The sequence below is a fragment of the Pinus tabuliformis genome, chromosome 8 (genome assembly GCF_031772625.1).
Source record: "Pinus tabuliformis cultivar Carrire ecotype Pingquan chromosome 8, CPIR1, whole genome shotgun sequence".
Lineage (NCBI taxonomy): Eukaryota > Viridiplantae > Streptophyta > Pinopsida > Pinales > Pinaceae > Pinus > Pinus tabuliformis.
Genome location: NC_142294.1, coordinates 1,695,983,847 through 1,696,001,417, shown reverse-complemented (window position 1 = coordinate 1,696,001,417; position 17,571 = coordinate 1,695,983,847). Strand labels below are relative to the sequence as shown.

At 42.4% G+C, this 17,571-nt stretch overlaps 2 protein-coding genes across 2 annotated transcripts in view; both read left to right on the top strand.

The window, feature by feature from the left end:
- The window catches only part of LOC149242780 (vacuolar protein sorting-associated protein 45 homolog), a 163,778-nt gene that overhangs the window by 114,092 nt on the left and 32,115 nt on the right, over nucleotides 1–17,571 (top strand). The window contains exons 4-8 of the mRNA XM_089374317.1: nucleotides 9,047–9,274; nucleotides 9,433–9,558; nucleotides 9,718–9,798; nucleotides 9,897–10,038; nucleotides 10,201–10,379. Of these exons, the coding sequence (XP_089230443.1) occupies nucleotides 9,047–9,274; nucleotides 9,433–9,558; nucleotides 9,718–9,798; nucleotides 9,897–10,038; nucleotides 10,201–10,379 (756 nt within the window). The remainder of the gene's footprint in view (nucleotides 1–9,046; nucleotides 9,275–9,432; nucleotides 9,559–9,717; nucleotides 9,799–9,896; nucleotides 10,039–10,200; nucleotides 10,380–17,571) is intronic.
- Nucleotides 4,340–8,967, top strand: LOC149242781 (uncharacterized). Its single transcript, XM_089461041.1, has 4 exons — nucleotides 4,340–6,170; nucleotides 6,255–6,396; nucleotides 6,501–6,558; nucleotides 8,944–8,967. Exons 1-4 carry the CDS (start codon nucleotides 4,667–4,669, stop codon nucleotides 8,965–8,967), a joined length of 1,728 nt encoding a protein of 575 aa, XP_089317167.1. The 5' UTR covers nucleotides 4,340–4,666.

The following is a 17,571-nucleotide window of genomic DNA, read 5'->3' as shown; positions in this document are numbered from 1 at the left end:
CTCACAGCTTGCTGCACCCCTGACAGATCTAACGGGGAAGGGGGCATTCAGTTGGTCGGATACAGCGCAGCGAGCCTTTGACAGGCTCAAGGAGGTTTTGAGCAGCTGCCCAGTGCTTGCATTGCCAGATTTTTCGCAGCCATTTGTTTTGGAGTGTGATTCGTCGGGAGAGGGGATCGACGCAGTATTGATGCAGGGAGGTCACCCTATAGCCTTTGAGAGCCGGAAGCTCCTTCCGCACGAGAGGTTGTATTCTATATACGACAAGGAGATGCTGGCCATCATGCATGCATTGGCCAAGTTTCGACAGTATTTAGTGGGTAACAGTTTTAGGGTGATGACTAATCACGATAGCCTCAGGTTCTTTTTGGAGCAGAAACAACTACAGGAGAGGTAGCGGAAGTGGATTAGTAAGATCCAAGCATATGACTTTGACATTGAGAATGTCAAGGGTAAGAACAACGTGGTAGCAGATGCTCTTTCTCGTAGACCAGCCACGTTGTCTCTTATGAGCTTGGACGCAGACTAGAGGGCTCGCCTCTTAGTAGATTACTCCAAGGACAGATTTGCATGTAAGGTTCTGGATGGGCAGGTGGTGGATGATAGGTACAGGGTCACGGGTGGTCGATGAGATCATCTATTACAGGGACCGGATCTTCATGATTGAGGGATCTCAGCTCAAGAAAAAGATACTTCAAGCATCACATGATTTACCATTGGCCGACCATCAGGGGTTTACCAAAACCTACTGGGCCATTAGAGAGAGGTTTTCATGGAAGGGCCTCAAGGAGGACGTACTCCAACATGTTCGAGAGTGCGATGTTTGCTAGAGGAACAAGGGGGAGATGAGCCATCCCGCAGGATTATTACAGCCTCTTCCCATTCCGGAGGGGAAATGGGAGTGTATTTCGATGGACTTCATCACAGGGTTGCCCATGGCACATGGCAAGGATTGCATCTTTGTCGTCGTTGATCGACTGACAAAGTATGCACATTTTTTCGCCATATTCGCACACTACACTGTAGCGCAGGTGGCTGAGCTGTTCTTCAGAGAGCTCTTCAGGCTACATGGTCTTCCTAAGACCATCACCAGTGACAGGGACAGCCGTTTCATGGGTGGGTTTTGGCAGGAGCTTTTTTGGCTAGTGGGGACGGAGTTGACACCGAGTACTAGTTATCACCCACAGACGGACGGGCAGACAGAGATAATTAACAAGTGGCTGGAGGGCTATTTGCATAACTATGTCAGTGGGCAGTAGAGAGCATGGCTGAAGTGGCTGCATCTGGGGGAGTACTGCTACAACACTACACATCACATGTCCATCGGTATGTCACCATTCTATGCTTTGTATGGATATCATCCTTTATCTTTTGCTGACGTGATGTTTGGTGCTAGCAAGGCTTCGAGAGCCAAGATTTGGATCCAAGAGAGTTAGGATATTCTCCGAGCTCTCAAGGATAATATGGCTACAACGCAGAACCAACAGAAGCTGTATGCTGACAAGGGTCGGGTGGAGAGACAGTTTGAGGTAGGGGACTTGGTCTACCTACGATTACAGCCATACCGATAGTCGTCACTGAAGCAAAAGGGAGCTGAGAAGCTCAAGCCCTGCTTTTATGGGCCATACAGGGTGATATTCAGGATTGGACAGGTTGCGTATGAGTTGGAGCTACCCCAAGGCAGCAAGATTCATAACATCTTTCATGTATCATGCCTGAAGAAGGCATTGGGACAACATGTGATAGTGACAGATGAGCTACCACCCACTGATGATGAGGGGCATTTGGTGTTGCAGCCAGAGGCTATTATTGATACCAGGGAGAGGCAACTGCGGAGCAGGACGGTCCGGGAATTCTTGGTGAGGTGGAAGAATTTACCAGATGAGGATGCCACTTGGGAGAGTGAGAAAATTTTGCAGCATCCATCACTTTAGTTGCTTGAGGACAAGCAACATTTTGCGGGGGGAGACTGTAATATTCCTAATTAGCCATGGCTAATTGGAATATTCGATTTTGCTCAATTTTGCCTTCTGTAGTTATTAATAAATAAAAAGGTGAGAAAAGGGGGGGCATAACTCAATTTTTAAATAAAGCCACTCGCTAGTAGCACAACGTTGTGACTTAAAGGGGGAGCCAAGGGGGCCAAAGGACCACGTAGAGGAGGGGCCCACGTAAACACTTGGAGGGACTGCGCAGATGGATAGGAGCACGTGGCAAGAGGGAGGCTACATTGGAGGAGGTGGGCCTTAGGGTTGAGATAGGCCAATGCTATAAAGGAGAGAGGAGCCTCCTCATTTTGGCATTTGATTATGTGCATTGGAGCTAGTCACTTCGACTTAGAGCACGCTGGTTGTTTAGCCTGTCTGCAACACTATTTAGTGCATTGAGTGTCTCCGTTCGGAGATCTCACCCTTAGCCCTAGGGGACTTCGAGTGCCTACTCGGGCAAGGTAGCTTTCAACAGTCTTTTGTGGAGGATTTGAGCTAGGAGATTGAGCCAGGGATCAACCCTTGCATATTGATGACTGCGTAGTCTTGAGAGAGGATGACGCAATCTTTCTAGGAAGCAGTTCTGGATTGGGGTTTTGTGGAGGATTTGAGCTAGGAGATTGAGCAGGGGATCAACCCTTGCATATTGGAGGATTTTGGTAGAGTTTCAGGCAGAATTTTGGAGAGTTCTATTCAGTGGCAGCGCAGAGCCTTGAGGGATTGCATGGATCCTCAAGGGGTTGGTTTTCGGGGGTTAGCGATTTTGGAAAAGCTTTCTGGGCTTTTCTGGGTTTATTGAGAAGAGGCTGATTCCAAAGTTTCAGCATTTTCTAAGGAGGGGAACAACCCCAAATCCTCATTTGGTTCCAGCAGCAGCAACAGCACAACAGTTCTCCGGCAGCTTGGACGCAGTTCAGAGAGAAGCCATTTCCTTGCTATTCTGAGCAGTGTGGAAAAAGTCGCGATAAAGTCGGGATTTATTCCCCAAAATGCGATTTTTTCAAAAAAAGGATTAAATCGGCCGACTTTTTGCCGACTTTTTAAAAAATGAAAAAATCGGGAATAAATCGAATTAATCGGGAATAAATCGGGAGTCGATGGGAAAAAGTCGGCTAACTTAAAAAAATTCCGTCCGCGGGCATAAAAACCAGAATTCGTCGTTTAATTTTTTCATTGTGTTTTGGGCCTTGGCTTGTTCGCTGTGGAGGAGAAACGACTACGAGGGTTTCCAGTTCGAAGTGGGTGTGCACACTGCATTTGCTAGCCGCTGCCGTCAAGCTGACAAGGTAAGTGGGTCACGGGTGTGCATTTGCTAGCTGCTGCCGTCAAGCTGATTGTTTATACTATATAGTATATAGCTGTTACGTATGTAAAGTTTAAACTTTAAAGTTAGGATCATTGTTGAGGGTGATACGCATTTCATTTTGACACAATGCCTGAAGCCATCAAATGTGCTAACCATTGGGGGGACTGAAAGTCTGAAACAGAGGCAAAGCACCAAATTTTGGAGGCACAGCCGCACAACAACATTTTCTATAGCAGGCTCTTTTAAGTTTTATTCCAGCCTTCGTTTGAAGTTTGAACCATACTACAGGCCTGCTTGGCATAACCTGACCTTTTATTCCATAATGTTAATGGCAAAATGATGTTATTGCTAGACCTGAGATGATTGAAGTTCAGCTGAAGTGAAAATAATTTGCTAAGCCCCAACTCACGTGTAACAAACATGACTCTTATATGCAGCAGAATATTTAGAATACCTGGAATATTGTAATATCGGATGGTCTAACTTCACACTTCATGAACAATTAACTTGCTATTGATATGCTATTATGCATGTCCCCCCATATTCTATCTTGGCATTTGTAATGTAATTGCTGGAAATCAACACATTTATGGTAGCTTGTCACCATTTCTAGAATCTAGACTGCAGAATAGGTCACTCTGACTATACATCACATGACCAATTTAAATGTGAACAAGCGGAGCCCTTGTTGGATTTTTCTGGGCAGTCATGCTCAGGATCATTGTTGAAACTTGAGGGTGATACGCATTTCATTTTGACACAATGCCTGAAGCCATCAAATCAAAATGTGCTAACCATTGGGGGGACTGAAACAGAGGCAAAGCACCAAATTTTTAGGCACAACAACATTTTCTATAGCAGGCTCTTTTATTCCAGCCTTCGTTTAATATTTATGACTGTAATAAATTATTGTATAAATTATGACTGTAATAAATTATGACTGTAATAAATTATTTCACTGTACATACTACATACATTTATGATTTATTATTTAATATTTATTATTTTAATATTTACTAATTTGTTTCTAAATTCTGAGTGCAATACAAATTAGTAAATTACTAATTATAATTTTGCTGATTTGAATTTCTTTCCATTCTTTTTGTGCCCAGGTTTAAACTTTAAATTCCAGCTCAAAGTTTAAAACAAAATGCCGAGGGTTTTGGATTCTATGTGGGAGTTTGGTGAGCCTGATGTTATACCTGAAACTGGGACGGTCAATAGAATGTATTTGACTTGCAAATTGTGTGGAAAGCATATGTCAGGAGGCATCAACAGATTAAAATTCCATTTGGGGCAAATTCCAGGCCAAAATATTGAACTTTGCAAAGAGACAACTCCAGAAATCATCTGACGGGCCATTCAATCATTGATGGATAAAGAGGAAGGAAAAGACACCAGGGCAACACTAAGAAACCAAATTGCAGGGGGCTCAAGAGTGGGGGGAATTGAGAGTGGCAATGTTTCTACAGCAGCATCACCTTCCTCACCCATGGGTACATTGGGTAGTGGTACTCATCCTTCTATCTCATCTTTTTTTGTTCCTAGAACAGCAGCTGGTTCACAACCTGGGATTAGATCATCATTGAAAAAAAAGGAAAAGGCAGAAGCTGACAAGTTGGTCAGTAGGTGTCTTCTATGGAGCGATGTTCCCTTCAACATTGCCAAGACAAACCCATTCTACCAGCCTATGTTTGATGCTGTTGCTGTCGTTGGCCCGGGGTACAAAGCCCCCACCTTTGCAGAGTTGAGAGGGCCTCTTCTTCAAGATGAAAAGACTGAGTGCACTACTAGATTGGCAGAGTTTAGGGCATCATGGGAGCACACTGGATGCACAGTCATGTCAGATGGTTGGACTGATCAGAAGGGTAGGACCCTTCTTAACTTCTTGGTTAGTTGTCCCAAGGGGACAATGTTTATGAAATCTGTTGATGCATCTGACCACATTAAAGATGCACGTTTATTATGTGAGTTGTTGGACATCTTCATTCAGGAAGTAGGCCCAAGCAATGTTGTCCAAGTCATAACGGACAACGCTGCAAATTATGTTGCAGCTGGCAAGATGCTTATGGAGAGGTATCCTAACTTGTTTTGGACACCTTGCGCTGCTCATTGCATTGACTTGATGTTGGAGGATATAGGTAAAATTCCTACTGTGAGGGATATTGTTGAATCATCCAAGAGCATAACAAAATTTATTTATAATCATTCATCTGTGCTTAGCTTGATGAGAAAATGCACCAACAAAAAAGAGTTGGTGCGGCCTGCCATTACACGATTTGCCACTACTTTCATATCTCTTCAGTCTCTGTTGAATTCTATGTGGGAGGTGAAGAGCATGTTTCTCTCAGCGGAATGGCGTTCTTTATCTATTAGCCGCAAACCGGAGGGAGAGGGCATATGCAGACTAGTTTCATATGATCAGAGCTTTTGGGCAGGAGTAGAGGAGGTGTGTGCCATTTCAGAACCTTTGGTAAAGGTTCTTCGGTTGGTTGATGGAGAGAAGCCCGCAATGGGCTACTTGTATGAGGCCATGGATAGGGCCAAAGAAGCCATCCGTGCTTATTATGCAGATAAGGGAGACGAGGGGTTGGAGAAACAACAGGTCATATGGGGAGTGATTGATCAGCGATGGAACAATACCCTCCATCGCCCCATTCATGCTGCAGGTGTCTACCTCAACCCTGCATTTTCTTATGCTTGTGGTTTCAGATTTGATGCCGAGGTGATGGATGGATTCTTCACTTGTGTCGAGAGGATGGTGTCATCTAGGCGAGAACGTGAGGAGATTTCTAAAGAAATGGAGGTCTATAGGATGGCCACTGGCACATTTTGTTTTGACATGGCTATTCAGAATAGGACGACCAAAATGCCAGGTAAGTTTCAGTTTGTTTCAAATTTTCAAGTTTAGAATTTCAATGTTTTTTTTTTATGTTTCTCATTTTTTTTTTAACTTGTAGATGCTTGGTGGACAAGCTATGGTGCCAGAGTACCAAATCTCCAAAAGCTTGCCATTCGAGTGCTCAGCCAAACATGCAGTTCCTCTGGGTGTGAGCGCAACTGGAGTGTATTTGACAAAATACACTCCAAAAAGCGCAACAGGTAAAAACTAAAAAGATTTCAAATTAATTTTTTTGAATTCATTTGATTAATTTTAATATTTAAATTTTCTAAGTACTAATTTACAATCTATGACCCTAATACAGATTGGAATCCAAACGCCTCAATGACATGGTATACGTCTACTACAATCTTCGATTTTGGGTGAGACAGCTTCAGAAACCTACTGATGTGGAAGCCATCTCATTGGACACGATCCCGGATTGGTTAGGTGTGGATCTAGAGGATGTAGCAGTTGCAGAGGAGGGAGAGCTAGAGATAGAGGAGGAGGAGGTGGAGCAACATCAGGGTCAGGAGGCAGTAGCAGAGCTGGATGAGGATGCTGAGGAGGAGGTGACACCATCTAGGGTGGGCAGCAGCAACGGCAGCGTAGCACAGAGGCCACCTCTTCCATCAGCTTCTAGAGGACGATTGAGTCCATTTCCTTTTGTATCCTCAGGGGCAGGGTCTTCTTCCTCTAGAGGAAAAGGCAAAGCCATTCCCTATTCCCGTAAAAGGGGAAGAGGATCTCAGTGACTGATTAGTGATTACTTGATGACTTTTAGATGACTCATGATGTACATTTATTATATTTTTTGTTGATATTTTGACTCTTGAGAGTTGAAACTCAGACAGGACTCAAAATTCAGGAGTGGATTCACTATTTTGATATGTGATGCAGCACTAGACTTCATATACATATTATATATTAGCTTTCTTTACATGTTTATGTGGAAATGCATTTATTTGATGTTGTGGATACTCTAGATGTTAAAAAAAATTAAAAAAAATGAATAATTTTGTGTTTTTTTAATTTTGCCGACTTTTTGCCGACTTTTTCAAAAAACTCCCGACTTTGCCGACTTTTTCAACTTTTGGACCCTTGCCGAATTAATCCCGACAGCGACTTTTTCCACATTGATTCTGAGTGTATTTCTTCACTTGCCTTGAGCAAGTCGAGGTGCTATCTTCCTGATCACCTCTTGTACTCATTCCATTACTTAGTATAATAAAATGGCTTAGCATTTCTCTCTGCATTTCTTGAGTATCTACTTGTATTCCGTGTTTATATTACTGTATGTTGCATTACTGTTATTTACATCACTTTGAGCTTCCCGGCTACTACCTCACTTGTGTGTTATTTGGTTGGAGTTTACTGGGGTTTGGGGAATATCCCTGAAACGGGATATTACAAAAATCTTGCTTAATCTTAAACGAGTATTTGATCACTTAATTGTGTCTCCCAGATTGGTTGGTTTCCAAGTAGTTCTTCTATCCATTTCAGTATCCTCTTCCCCCCTTAGTCTGCTGTTGGGAGACAACTTAAACGGAGAGATTGGGGATCAAGGTGATAGCCCCCGATCTGAACCATTGTCGTAGTGCCTAGACATTCTACGCGACAACAAAGTGCATGCTCATCTCTTCTTTCAGTTTTCATAGTTTAGCTGCAATGAAGTGGAATCTTTCATGTTATTTAATTTTAAGCCTGTTTGTGTTCTTGGTTGCTTTCATGCACACCAATGACAAATGGTTTTTGTGCTTATCACTCATACTAACCACAGATATTTCCAAGTGTTGATAGTGCATGAGCACTAGGGACACCCCTCTGACTAGAGAAACACCAGTATGAATGGAGGAGTAATTAGCAGTGACCTGAGGCTAATTACTCATGGTTACGTTTTCCCATAGCAGATCTAAGATATAACGGGTAGTCTAACCTCCATCATGAGCTCCTTGGCCTCAAATGTTACGGAGGATGGTTCTCACTATCAAGCTTGTTGTATGATCACATAGGAAGGGTTCCGCAGCTCTGGGTACCCCCGAAGAGCATAATCAGGCGTTGCATCAGCCTATTTACAGAGACATAGTATTGTAAGGATGTCTCTTCTCTCTGCCACTTTCTACTTCCACTTCTATATCCAACTTTGGGCTGGACCAGAGCCTTGGACCCACTTGGGTTTGCACTTTTACTTTGTTGGCTTTTCTCCCCACCTTATTAAAACTTACACTTCCCTTCTCTCATTCACCAGAAAGTTGAAGTGTTATGCAATTTATGTAGTGAGGGAGAGTACAAGGGGAAACTTCCTGGTACCAAAATGTAAATCCACATGCTACTACATTTTATTGTGCGAGTCTCCAAATACCCTAGGGAGCCATGCCTTAACACCATGGCCTCATTTTCAGCAGAATCTGGAAATGGTGAAATGTTGGCCAGGCATAATGAGTCTGGCAAGTGTGGATGTCCAACAGTGTGCCCTGTATAAAGAGAACGTGCGGGGCAATTGGTGTTGATTGGTGCAAGAAGTAAGGCACCTTGAGTTGGAAAACTGCCATGGTACTGGGGCATTTGTCCGTATATATATTTAGTTCCTGTTGTATAAATTGTAGGAGTTCTACTGTAAGCATTATTGTATTTATGAATATTGAATTTAATCACAATTAAACTAATTATATTATAATTTATCTACTTTAGACTAGAGGGGGAATTGATTATGATTGTCCTGGCTTATATCCTGTTTAATATGATACAATAATACTTCATGGTGGCAGATATCACAGAAGGTTTTGTTTTAGTTGCTATTAATTGTTCATGTTACAGACATGTGATTAAATAACAGATTGTACTCATGATAACATGAATCTGTGCATGCAGGAATTCTATGCTGATTTTGTTTCCATGGATCCTTATCATTTCACGCTCAATATGCCCTCAAATTATATTTATATGCTTCCTTCAGTTGCAGATCCCCAGAGCACCCAGCTCTTTTGTGATAGAGTGCGTGATGGCATATCTGCAGTGTTCTTGGCACTCAAACGTCGGCCCATCATTCGATTTCAGCGGAGCTCAGATATTGCTAGAAGGATTGCACAAGAAACTGCTGTACGCAAATTGTGAACATGAAAGCTCTGTTCATTTTGGAATAGTATTCAGTCAGTGTGAAACATTTGTTTGCTTCCAGTAGTTGTACAATTTGATTGTTGGATACTACCTTATTTCAAAAGAATATTAGCTCTTTATGTATAGCTGGTTTTTTGCAGAAACTCATGTATGAAGAGGAGAGTGCACTTTTTGACTTCCGAAGATCAGAAATTTCTCCACTGCTTTTGATACTTGATAGACGGGATGATCCAGTTACCCCCTTACTGAATCAGTGGACTTATCAGGTAATTCCTTGGCAAATTGCACCTCTTTAATTTAGTTGGATTGCATTTAAGCAGTAGCTATTACAGTCCATATTTGTGCGAAGCATGCTATTAATTGTACAAAGTAACAAAACCTCCTCATGATTCTGTCTTAAGGCACCTTTTCTCTTTTATCTTCAGGCAATGGTGCATGAACTTTTGGAGATCAAAGATAATAAAGTGGATTTAAGAACTTTCATTAAAGTTCCCAAAGATCAGCAGGTTTGATTTTCAGTTTCAACTTTACTTTTTAGTTCACTGATTGTTTATGTTTTGTGTTTCATGCATAAGATATCTAAGCTTAATGTTTGCTGTAATAGGAGGTAGTGCTTTCATCAGAACAAGATACGTTCTTTAAAGCAAACATGTTTGAGAATTTTGGTGATCTTGGAATGAATATAAAACGTATGGTGGACGAATTCCAGCAGAAGGCAAAGAGCAACCAGAATATCCAGACACTAGGCATGTTTGCAACTGAGTATTTTGTTACTTTAGAAGATAGTATTCCTGGATGGATTTCACCTAATTAGACATACAATTTTCATGGCAACAAGAATGGTATTTATAACCTGTACTCTTCTATCTTTTTGATGGAAATATGAGAAACTGATTGTTCAAATGCAGAGGACATGGCCAAATTTGTCGACAATTATCCCGAGTACAAGAAGATGCATGGAAATGTTTCAAAGCATGTGACAATGGTTACTGAATTGAGCAGGATTGTTGATGAACGAAAGCTAATGTCTTTGTCGCATACAGAACAGGAACTAGCTTGTAATGCAGGGCAGGTGGCAGCTTTTGAGGTAGTTTTTGTTTCTTCCCATGCTTATGTCTTTGTGGATATGCATATCCCCATTTCATACCTTTTGTGTCTTTCTTTTCTTTAGATGGCAATTTGTTGTAGAGGTGCAGACTGCTGAAATACTAGAAATATTTATTAATATATATATTTTATACTTAACCGTTATTTGGATTTCCTTTTACATATATTTTCTTTTCAATTGTAATACTCCGCTTCCTCTCACATATATTTATGCCCACTTTATATTTTCTCCCTTTTTAATACAATTTCTGAGCCTTATTTTATTATTCAGTTTTAATAGTAACATAATCTAGTTCCAATTGTAACACTTTGCTTTCCCTCGTATATATCTGTCCACTTTATGCTTGTCTTCTTTTTTTAATATAATTTCTGAACATTTATTTAATTATTCAGTTTTAACGTAATCTTGTTCACTTCTTTTATGAATTCTATATATGATTATTGACTTTCTATGTAATCAAATTAAGACACTCCTTGAACGCACTAGTCGTGACCTTTGGAGGTACGGTTATTGACAACGATGTACGGGCCCATATTCCAGAAAATATGATTGCAACAGGCCGTACGAAATTTATATACAGACGATGTGTGAACAGGTACCTTCTTATATAGTATTTATGTTTGATTAAATTCCAACTTCGGGTATAATGGATTATGTTATGGATATATTCCAGCGCAAACCTCCAGCAATGTTCCTGTAACGTGTACCGAGAACTGTCGAATCCTACGGCCGATGGAACAATTTTGCACGGATAATGTTTGTGGCTTGCTTACCATGGCGGTGGTGATTGAAGGAGTACAACAACGCTACGATTCGTATGGTTGCAGCGGTGACGATTTCACAGAGCAGCACTGCGATTTGATGGTTGCGGCTGTGGAGAAGCTGGTTGTGGATGGCACAGAAGAGGTGGCCATGGTTCAAAATTGAACCTGTCACAGCCCATCAAGAGGGCTCTAGCACATCCCAAGAGCGTGAAGATAAAATTACACGTAAAAAAAAAATTTAAATCTCTATTTCTACTAGTTTTAAAAAAAATTAAATAATATGATAAAATGTTTTGTGAAAGGTTGCAGCCTGCCGAAAAAATTTCCCGATTATCTACGGTGGCACACATATGCTTATGGCTGGTCAAAAAATATTCCTTCCGCTTCTGGAATACAACATTCCAAACTCCCTTACACTATATATCTCTATTTGGATTCCTCTCCAACAATTCAAGTCACGCTCAAGATGCACAGAGGCATTCGCTGTTTTCATATAACTATGTTCTGATTTATTTAGTTTTAGTGTGGCGAGGAGGAGCAGGTGAAGGTGTTGAACACATGGGTCAGCCCCTTCGGCATGAGGGTTTTGATTGTATTGCAAGAAAAATGCATCAAACATGAATCAAGATTGTCACTTCCAAGAGCGACTGCACTTGAGAAAGGCCTATTTACTTTTCTTTTTTAAAAGCCTCTGCCAGTTTTATATTGTTCAATTGATTTAGGTTTAAGTTTTCCCCAGATTTTATATTGCTCAATTGATTTAGGTGCAGTGTGTGTACAGGGTGAAGCTTTTTTAACATTTTTGCACATAAAATCACTTGAATGGTTAAAAGTGTTGTTAATCCCACTAGTTTCATACATTAGTGGACGCGATGATTTCAAATCAAAAAGTGCTGCTAGGTGAGATTAGCTAGCAGATTATTAGATCACCTTAATATAAAGGGAAAAATGATCATATGAAGAAAATTCCAAAAACTAATTTGCTAGTATATTTTTCAATTGAATTAGGTGGAATATTATGTGGACATGGGTGAATTGTTTTTTTATTTGGATTTGGAGCACTTTGACAAACAAAATGGCTTGGGTGGTTAAAGTGGAGCTTTGTTATGCTTCACTCCAATTTGATTTTCACAAATGATATGCTGCAAGGAAGCATCATTTCATGTAGATAAGCTAAGTGTAACAAAAACATTTTAAAGGAAAAAAAGTTCAAGTGTTGAAGTTTCTAAGTTTACTTAGTTTAGAAATCCTCGTGCACTTTTTCTGATTTATTCCTAACTACTTGTTATTTTTCTTTAACAAGTTATTTACAAAGTAAATACTAAAAATAAACACTAGTGCATGCTCAACATATTACAGATCGGCAACAAAAAGAAACAACAACAAACACACCACATGACACCATTAGTTTTGGACCAATGTCCCCGAAAAAACCTAATGCGGGAAAATTGATGCAACTATCTGAGGGGTTTCTTATTAAGCAATATCAAAGTACAATTCAGGTGCCGAAACTGGCCTACCCAACAAAGAATTTCCTTAACAGCTATACCTCACAGTTTGAGAGAAATCTCCTAGCTGAAACCCCTAAAAATCCTTCCGGTAGCTCCTTAGCACAAAACTGCTGTGCAACCCCAGCGTCTGCCCAATCTGGACTATGTCAGCCCCTCTGTGTCTCACATTGCCCCTGCGTCAGCTCCAGGAGGCCCTGCGTCAGCTTTTTGGGCCTCTGCGTCAGACACACTGGCCTCTTTGGTGCTCTGCGTAGCATTTGGCTGCCTCTGCGTGGCCCTGCCTGAGCCCTTGTTGGTTCTGCATCACTCTCCTTGGCTACTGTGCTGCTCACCCGACACAATCTTTGCCTTCTCTGTTTCTCTGTACTCAATGCCTCTCAGCTGCTCTCCCGATCACTGATTCTATCTCTCTTAGCGAATCCCGCTCTAGAGAATAGAATGACTGATCACTCTGGTGTATTCTCCAATGATCCTCAAGCCTCCTCTTATACTTTTTCTGTTGACATCTCAACGGCTAAGATTAAGTCCCTAATCAACGGCTAAGATTAGATTTGGCTTGATCCATGTGTTTTGGACCACTCTTAACACAGATTCATATTAATGCACATTAATATTTTATTTTTACTCCATTAAAAATATTAATTATTTTAATGTCTCCTGATCTATTTAGAATCTGCCCAAACCCTTTCTGGGTATTGGAGATCTCATGTGCCCCAACCTCCACCAAATTTCGTGGCTAGAGCGCATTCGATGCTACCCCAAATCAACACTCCCTCTTAGCGAGGACTGTGCTCTAGCAATATCCCTCACTGAATTTTACTCTGATCTTCCAGCATCGGTACCTGTGCTGATGCTAGGCATACCTGCCCACCATCCTCTGCACTGTTTCCTCCTGTACTGCTGCCCATGGTTATGCCGTTGCCACTGCTACATCTGTACGACAGCTCCCTCTGCATCCGTGCTGCTGGTGGTCCTTTCTCCCAGCACTACATCTGCACTGCACCTCCTCTCATGCTGCATCGTGCTGCTCACTGTTGCACTTCAACTTAGTTACTGAGAAGTAAGTAACTGATCTCCGAACTGACCTCCCTATTGGGCTAGAAATACCCACTGATGCTGAAGCTCTCTCTGTCGCTGACAAGTGCTCCCTCTCTCTGACCTCTGCGCTGCTGCAATACCTCCCTGCATCTCGCACCGTTGCACACCTCTCTGTGCCTTCCTGCACTGGTGCAACACTCCTGTGCCTCTCGCATTGCTGGAACTTGCTAGCTCTGCGTTGTCTCAACACTCCTGCACTGTAGCTCTCTCTGCTGCTCCATCCACATCCGCCTCTACCCACTCAACGAATGTTGCTACTCCTCGTCGGGGCTCCCATAGCAAGGTCTAATCCAAGAGCCTGGGTACCTCAAGGATCCTACCCCTCATCGCCTGTAGTCCATCTGACTACAACTCTATGTCTCCCCACTTCCTCTCAAGTGGTGCATGTGCACTCATGGTACAATCATCGTCTATTAAAACTTCTTTCTTTGCCTGTGCTGGCGTTGCCTTAGTCTCGGAAGACTGTCCCTTACTCTTCTTACTTGGACACTGGGTCGAATAATGACCCATCTCCCCACAGTGGAAGCACTTGATCTTGGAGAGATCTTTCTTCTTTCGCTTATCCTGCTTTCCCTCAGATGCTAGGGCCACATCCTCCTCCTCCTGCTTGACCTCGATCCCTTTGCTGTTGTGACTTGTCTTTGACTATCCTCTGATCTCTTCCTGGCAAAGAGCTGCCCACATCTTGTCCCAAGGTGGGGAGTCCCTTTGCCTAGGATTCTTTGGACAAACACTTCCCAATCTTTTGAGACAGCATTCACGGCTGTCCTCACCATAAGTTCTTTATCCAGTGTCGCTCCTGTAACAGTTAACTGGTATCAGATCTGATTCAGTCCTCCGAGGAAGGTGTCAATTGATTGACCTTTCTTCATCTGATACGACCTCATCCGGTTCTCGAGCAACATTCTTCTCTACATAGAAGTATGCTGGTACAGGTTCTTGAGAGCCTCCCACATCTCAACTATTGTTTCCTTCTCGGCTATATGTGGTACCACATGATCCTTGACCCCATCAAGGATAATGCACTTGGCCCTCACCATCGCCTCTTCGTACTTGTCGTTATCATTGGGGTCGACTGGGATAGCTATAACCTTCAAGGCGAAGTTTTTGAGATGATTCCTGTCAAGCACTAATAAGATTCTGGCCTTCGATGCTTCGTCTTGTCTATCCTGGTCTCTTACCCCGTGTAGTGCCATGACGCTCCTCTACTTCCCTCTTGGAAGTTCTCTGTTCGACTCCTCTAAGTCTATTTCCCGTTTGGAAGTTCTCTTCTGGACTCCCTTTGAGTCTTGATTTCCCTCTTGGAAATCCTTCTACTGCTTGTCGAGATGCCCCCTACTCTGATCGTCTTGTGCAACTGCATTGCTGATCCAGGTTCCTCGGCTAGAAACCCTCGATAACAAATCCTCTGGCCTTGCTCTGACTACAGTACCTCACTAGCTCCACTCTGTAATATTTCTGCAGCCTTGTAGACTCCAGCAACTGCCTCTCTGTGAATTGCGTCAGCCCCTCTCTACCTCACGCTGGCTCTGCGTCACCCCAGATGGGTCTGTGTCAGCCCTAGGATGCCCTACGTCAGCCCTCTGGCCCTTTGCGTCAGCATCGCTGGCCCCTCCGAGGCTCTGCGTAGCTCCGGACTTCTTCTGCGTGGCTCTGCATCACACTTCTTGGCTTCTGTGTTGCTAGAAACAACTTCTGTCACCTTGGGACAACTGTTTTTTGCTGCTATTGCTCCGCTCACTTGATGTCTCTTAGTCCTCCTGTGATCTGCAATCACACTCTAATACCATGTTGAAGTTTCTAAGTTTACTTAGTTTAGAAACCCTTCATGCACTTTTTCTGATTTATTCCTACCTACTTGTTATTTTTCTTTAACAAATTATTTACAAAGTAAATACTGAAAATAAACACAAGTGCATGCTCAACATATTACAGATCAACAAATAAAAGAAACAAGAACAAACACACCACATGATACCATTATTTTTGGACCAATGTCCTTGGAAAAACCCAATGCAAGAAAATTGGTGCAGCTATTTGAGAGTTTTCTTATTAAGCAATATCAGAGTACAATCTGGGTGTCGAAACTGGCCTACCCAACAGAGAATTTCCTTAGTAGCTATATCTCAGAGTTTGAGAGAAATCTCCTGGCTGAAACCCCAGAAAATCCTTCCAGCAGCTCCTCAGCACAAAATTGCTCTACAACGCCAATGTTTGCCCAATCTAGACTACGTCAACCCCTCTCTGTCTCATGCTGGTCCTGCGTCAGCCTTTCTTGGCATGCATCAGTCCCAGGAGCCCCTATGTCAGCTTTCTGGGCCTCTGCGGCAGACACACTGGCTTCTCTGGTGCTCTGCGAAACACTTGGCTGCCTCTGTGTGGCCCTGTGTGAGCCCTTGCTGGCTCTGCGTCACTCTCCTTGGCTGTTGCGCTGCTCACCTTACACAATCTTTGCCTTCTCTGCTTCTTTGTACTCAATGCCCCTCAGCTGCTATCTTGATCACTGATTCTATCTCTCTTAGCAAACCCCGCTCTAGAGAATAGAATCACTGATTATTCTGGTGTATTCTCCAAGTGACCCCCAAGCCTCCTCTTATACTTTTCCTGTTAATATCTCAACGTCGGAGATTAAGTCCCTAATCAATGGCTAAGAGTAGATCTGGCTTGATCCATGTCTTTTGGACCACTCTAACACAGATTCATATTAATACACATTAATATTTTATTTTCCCTAAGTTTAGACTTAGGGACTCCATTAAAAATATTAATTATTTTAATATTTCCTGATCTATTTAGAATCTGCCCAAATCCTTTTTGGGTATTGGAGATCTCATGTGCCCCAACCTCTCTACCAAATTTTGTGGCTAGAGCACATTCGATGCTACCCAAAATTAGCATTAAGTGTAGCAAAATGTTAAAATTGGCAACTAGGGCCAAACTCCATGTGGGTCATCTTATTTATGGTAGCTGATATTTTTCTTGGATTCCTCTCTCCGAGAGGTGTAGGATTGATCTAAAGATCATCCAATTCCGACATGTATTTATGGAGATATGAATTTATTTGTGTTATTTGATAGTTTGTCAAGGTCGGCCAACAAGCAAATAACCCCTGCTCAAACTCAATGTTGCATTATAAATAGAGGTGACCTCTAGTCATTTGACACATACATCTCTTGTGATCTCTCCACTCGTTTCGGTTTTGGTGGAAAGAGAGGTCTAGAGGGAGAGCCCTAGCCGCAGTCCTGAAGGAAGATGCCCTAACTGTTGTTCTAAGGAGATCAAGGCACAGTGATGAAGAAGCTCTAAATGCAACAAGACAAGGTGCCTTAGCCGCAGTGAGGGAAGAGATCTAGACGTAGATTGAAGTAGATCAAGCCGCAGTCATGGAGGAGACATATACGCAATTCAAGTTAATGAAGCCCTAACAGTTAATAAAGCCTAGCCGCAGTCATGAAGCCCTAGCTGCAGTCATGAAGCCCTAGCCGTAGTCATGTCTTGTGAGGAGGTTGGGCCGCAGTTAAAATGGAGACCTGTAGCTGTCAAGAGGAACACCAATACGCAGTATGGAGAAGCTGTTAATCTACTGTCCAAAGGTGGCCCTAATTTGCTAACTAAAGCAGGCCTTAACTGCAGTTAAGAAAGGCCTAATACGTAGGCAAGGGAGACATCTAAACCGCAACCAAGGAGAGACCCTAACGCATCTAATTGAAACCTATTGACAACGTGAAGAAGACTAGATGGACAACGTGGAAATCTTTGTGTGCTTTAGGTGACAGTGTGGCAAATAAGGCAACCTTA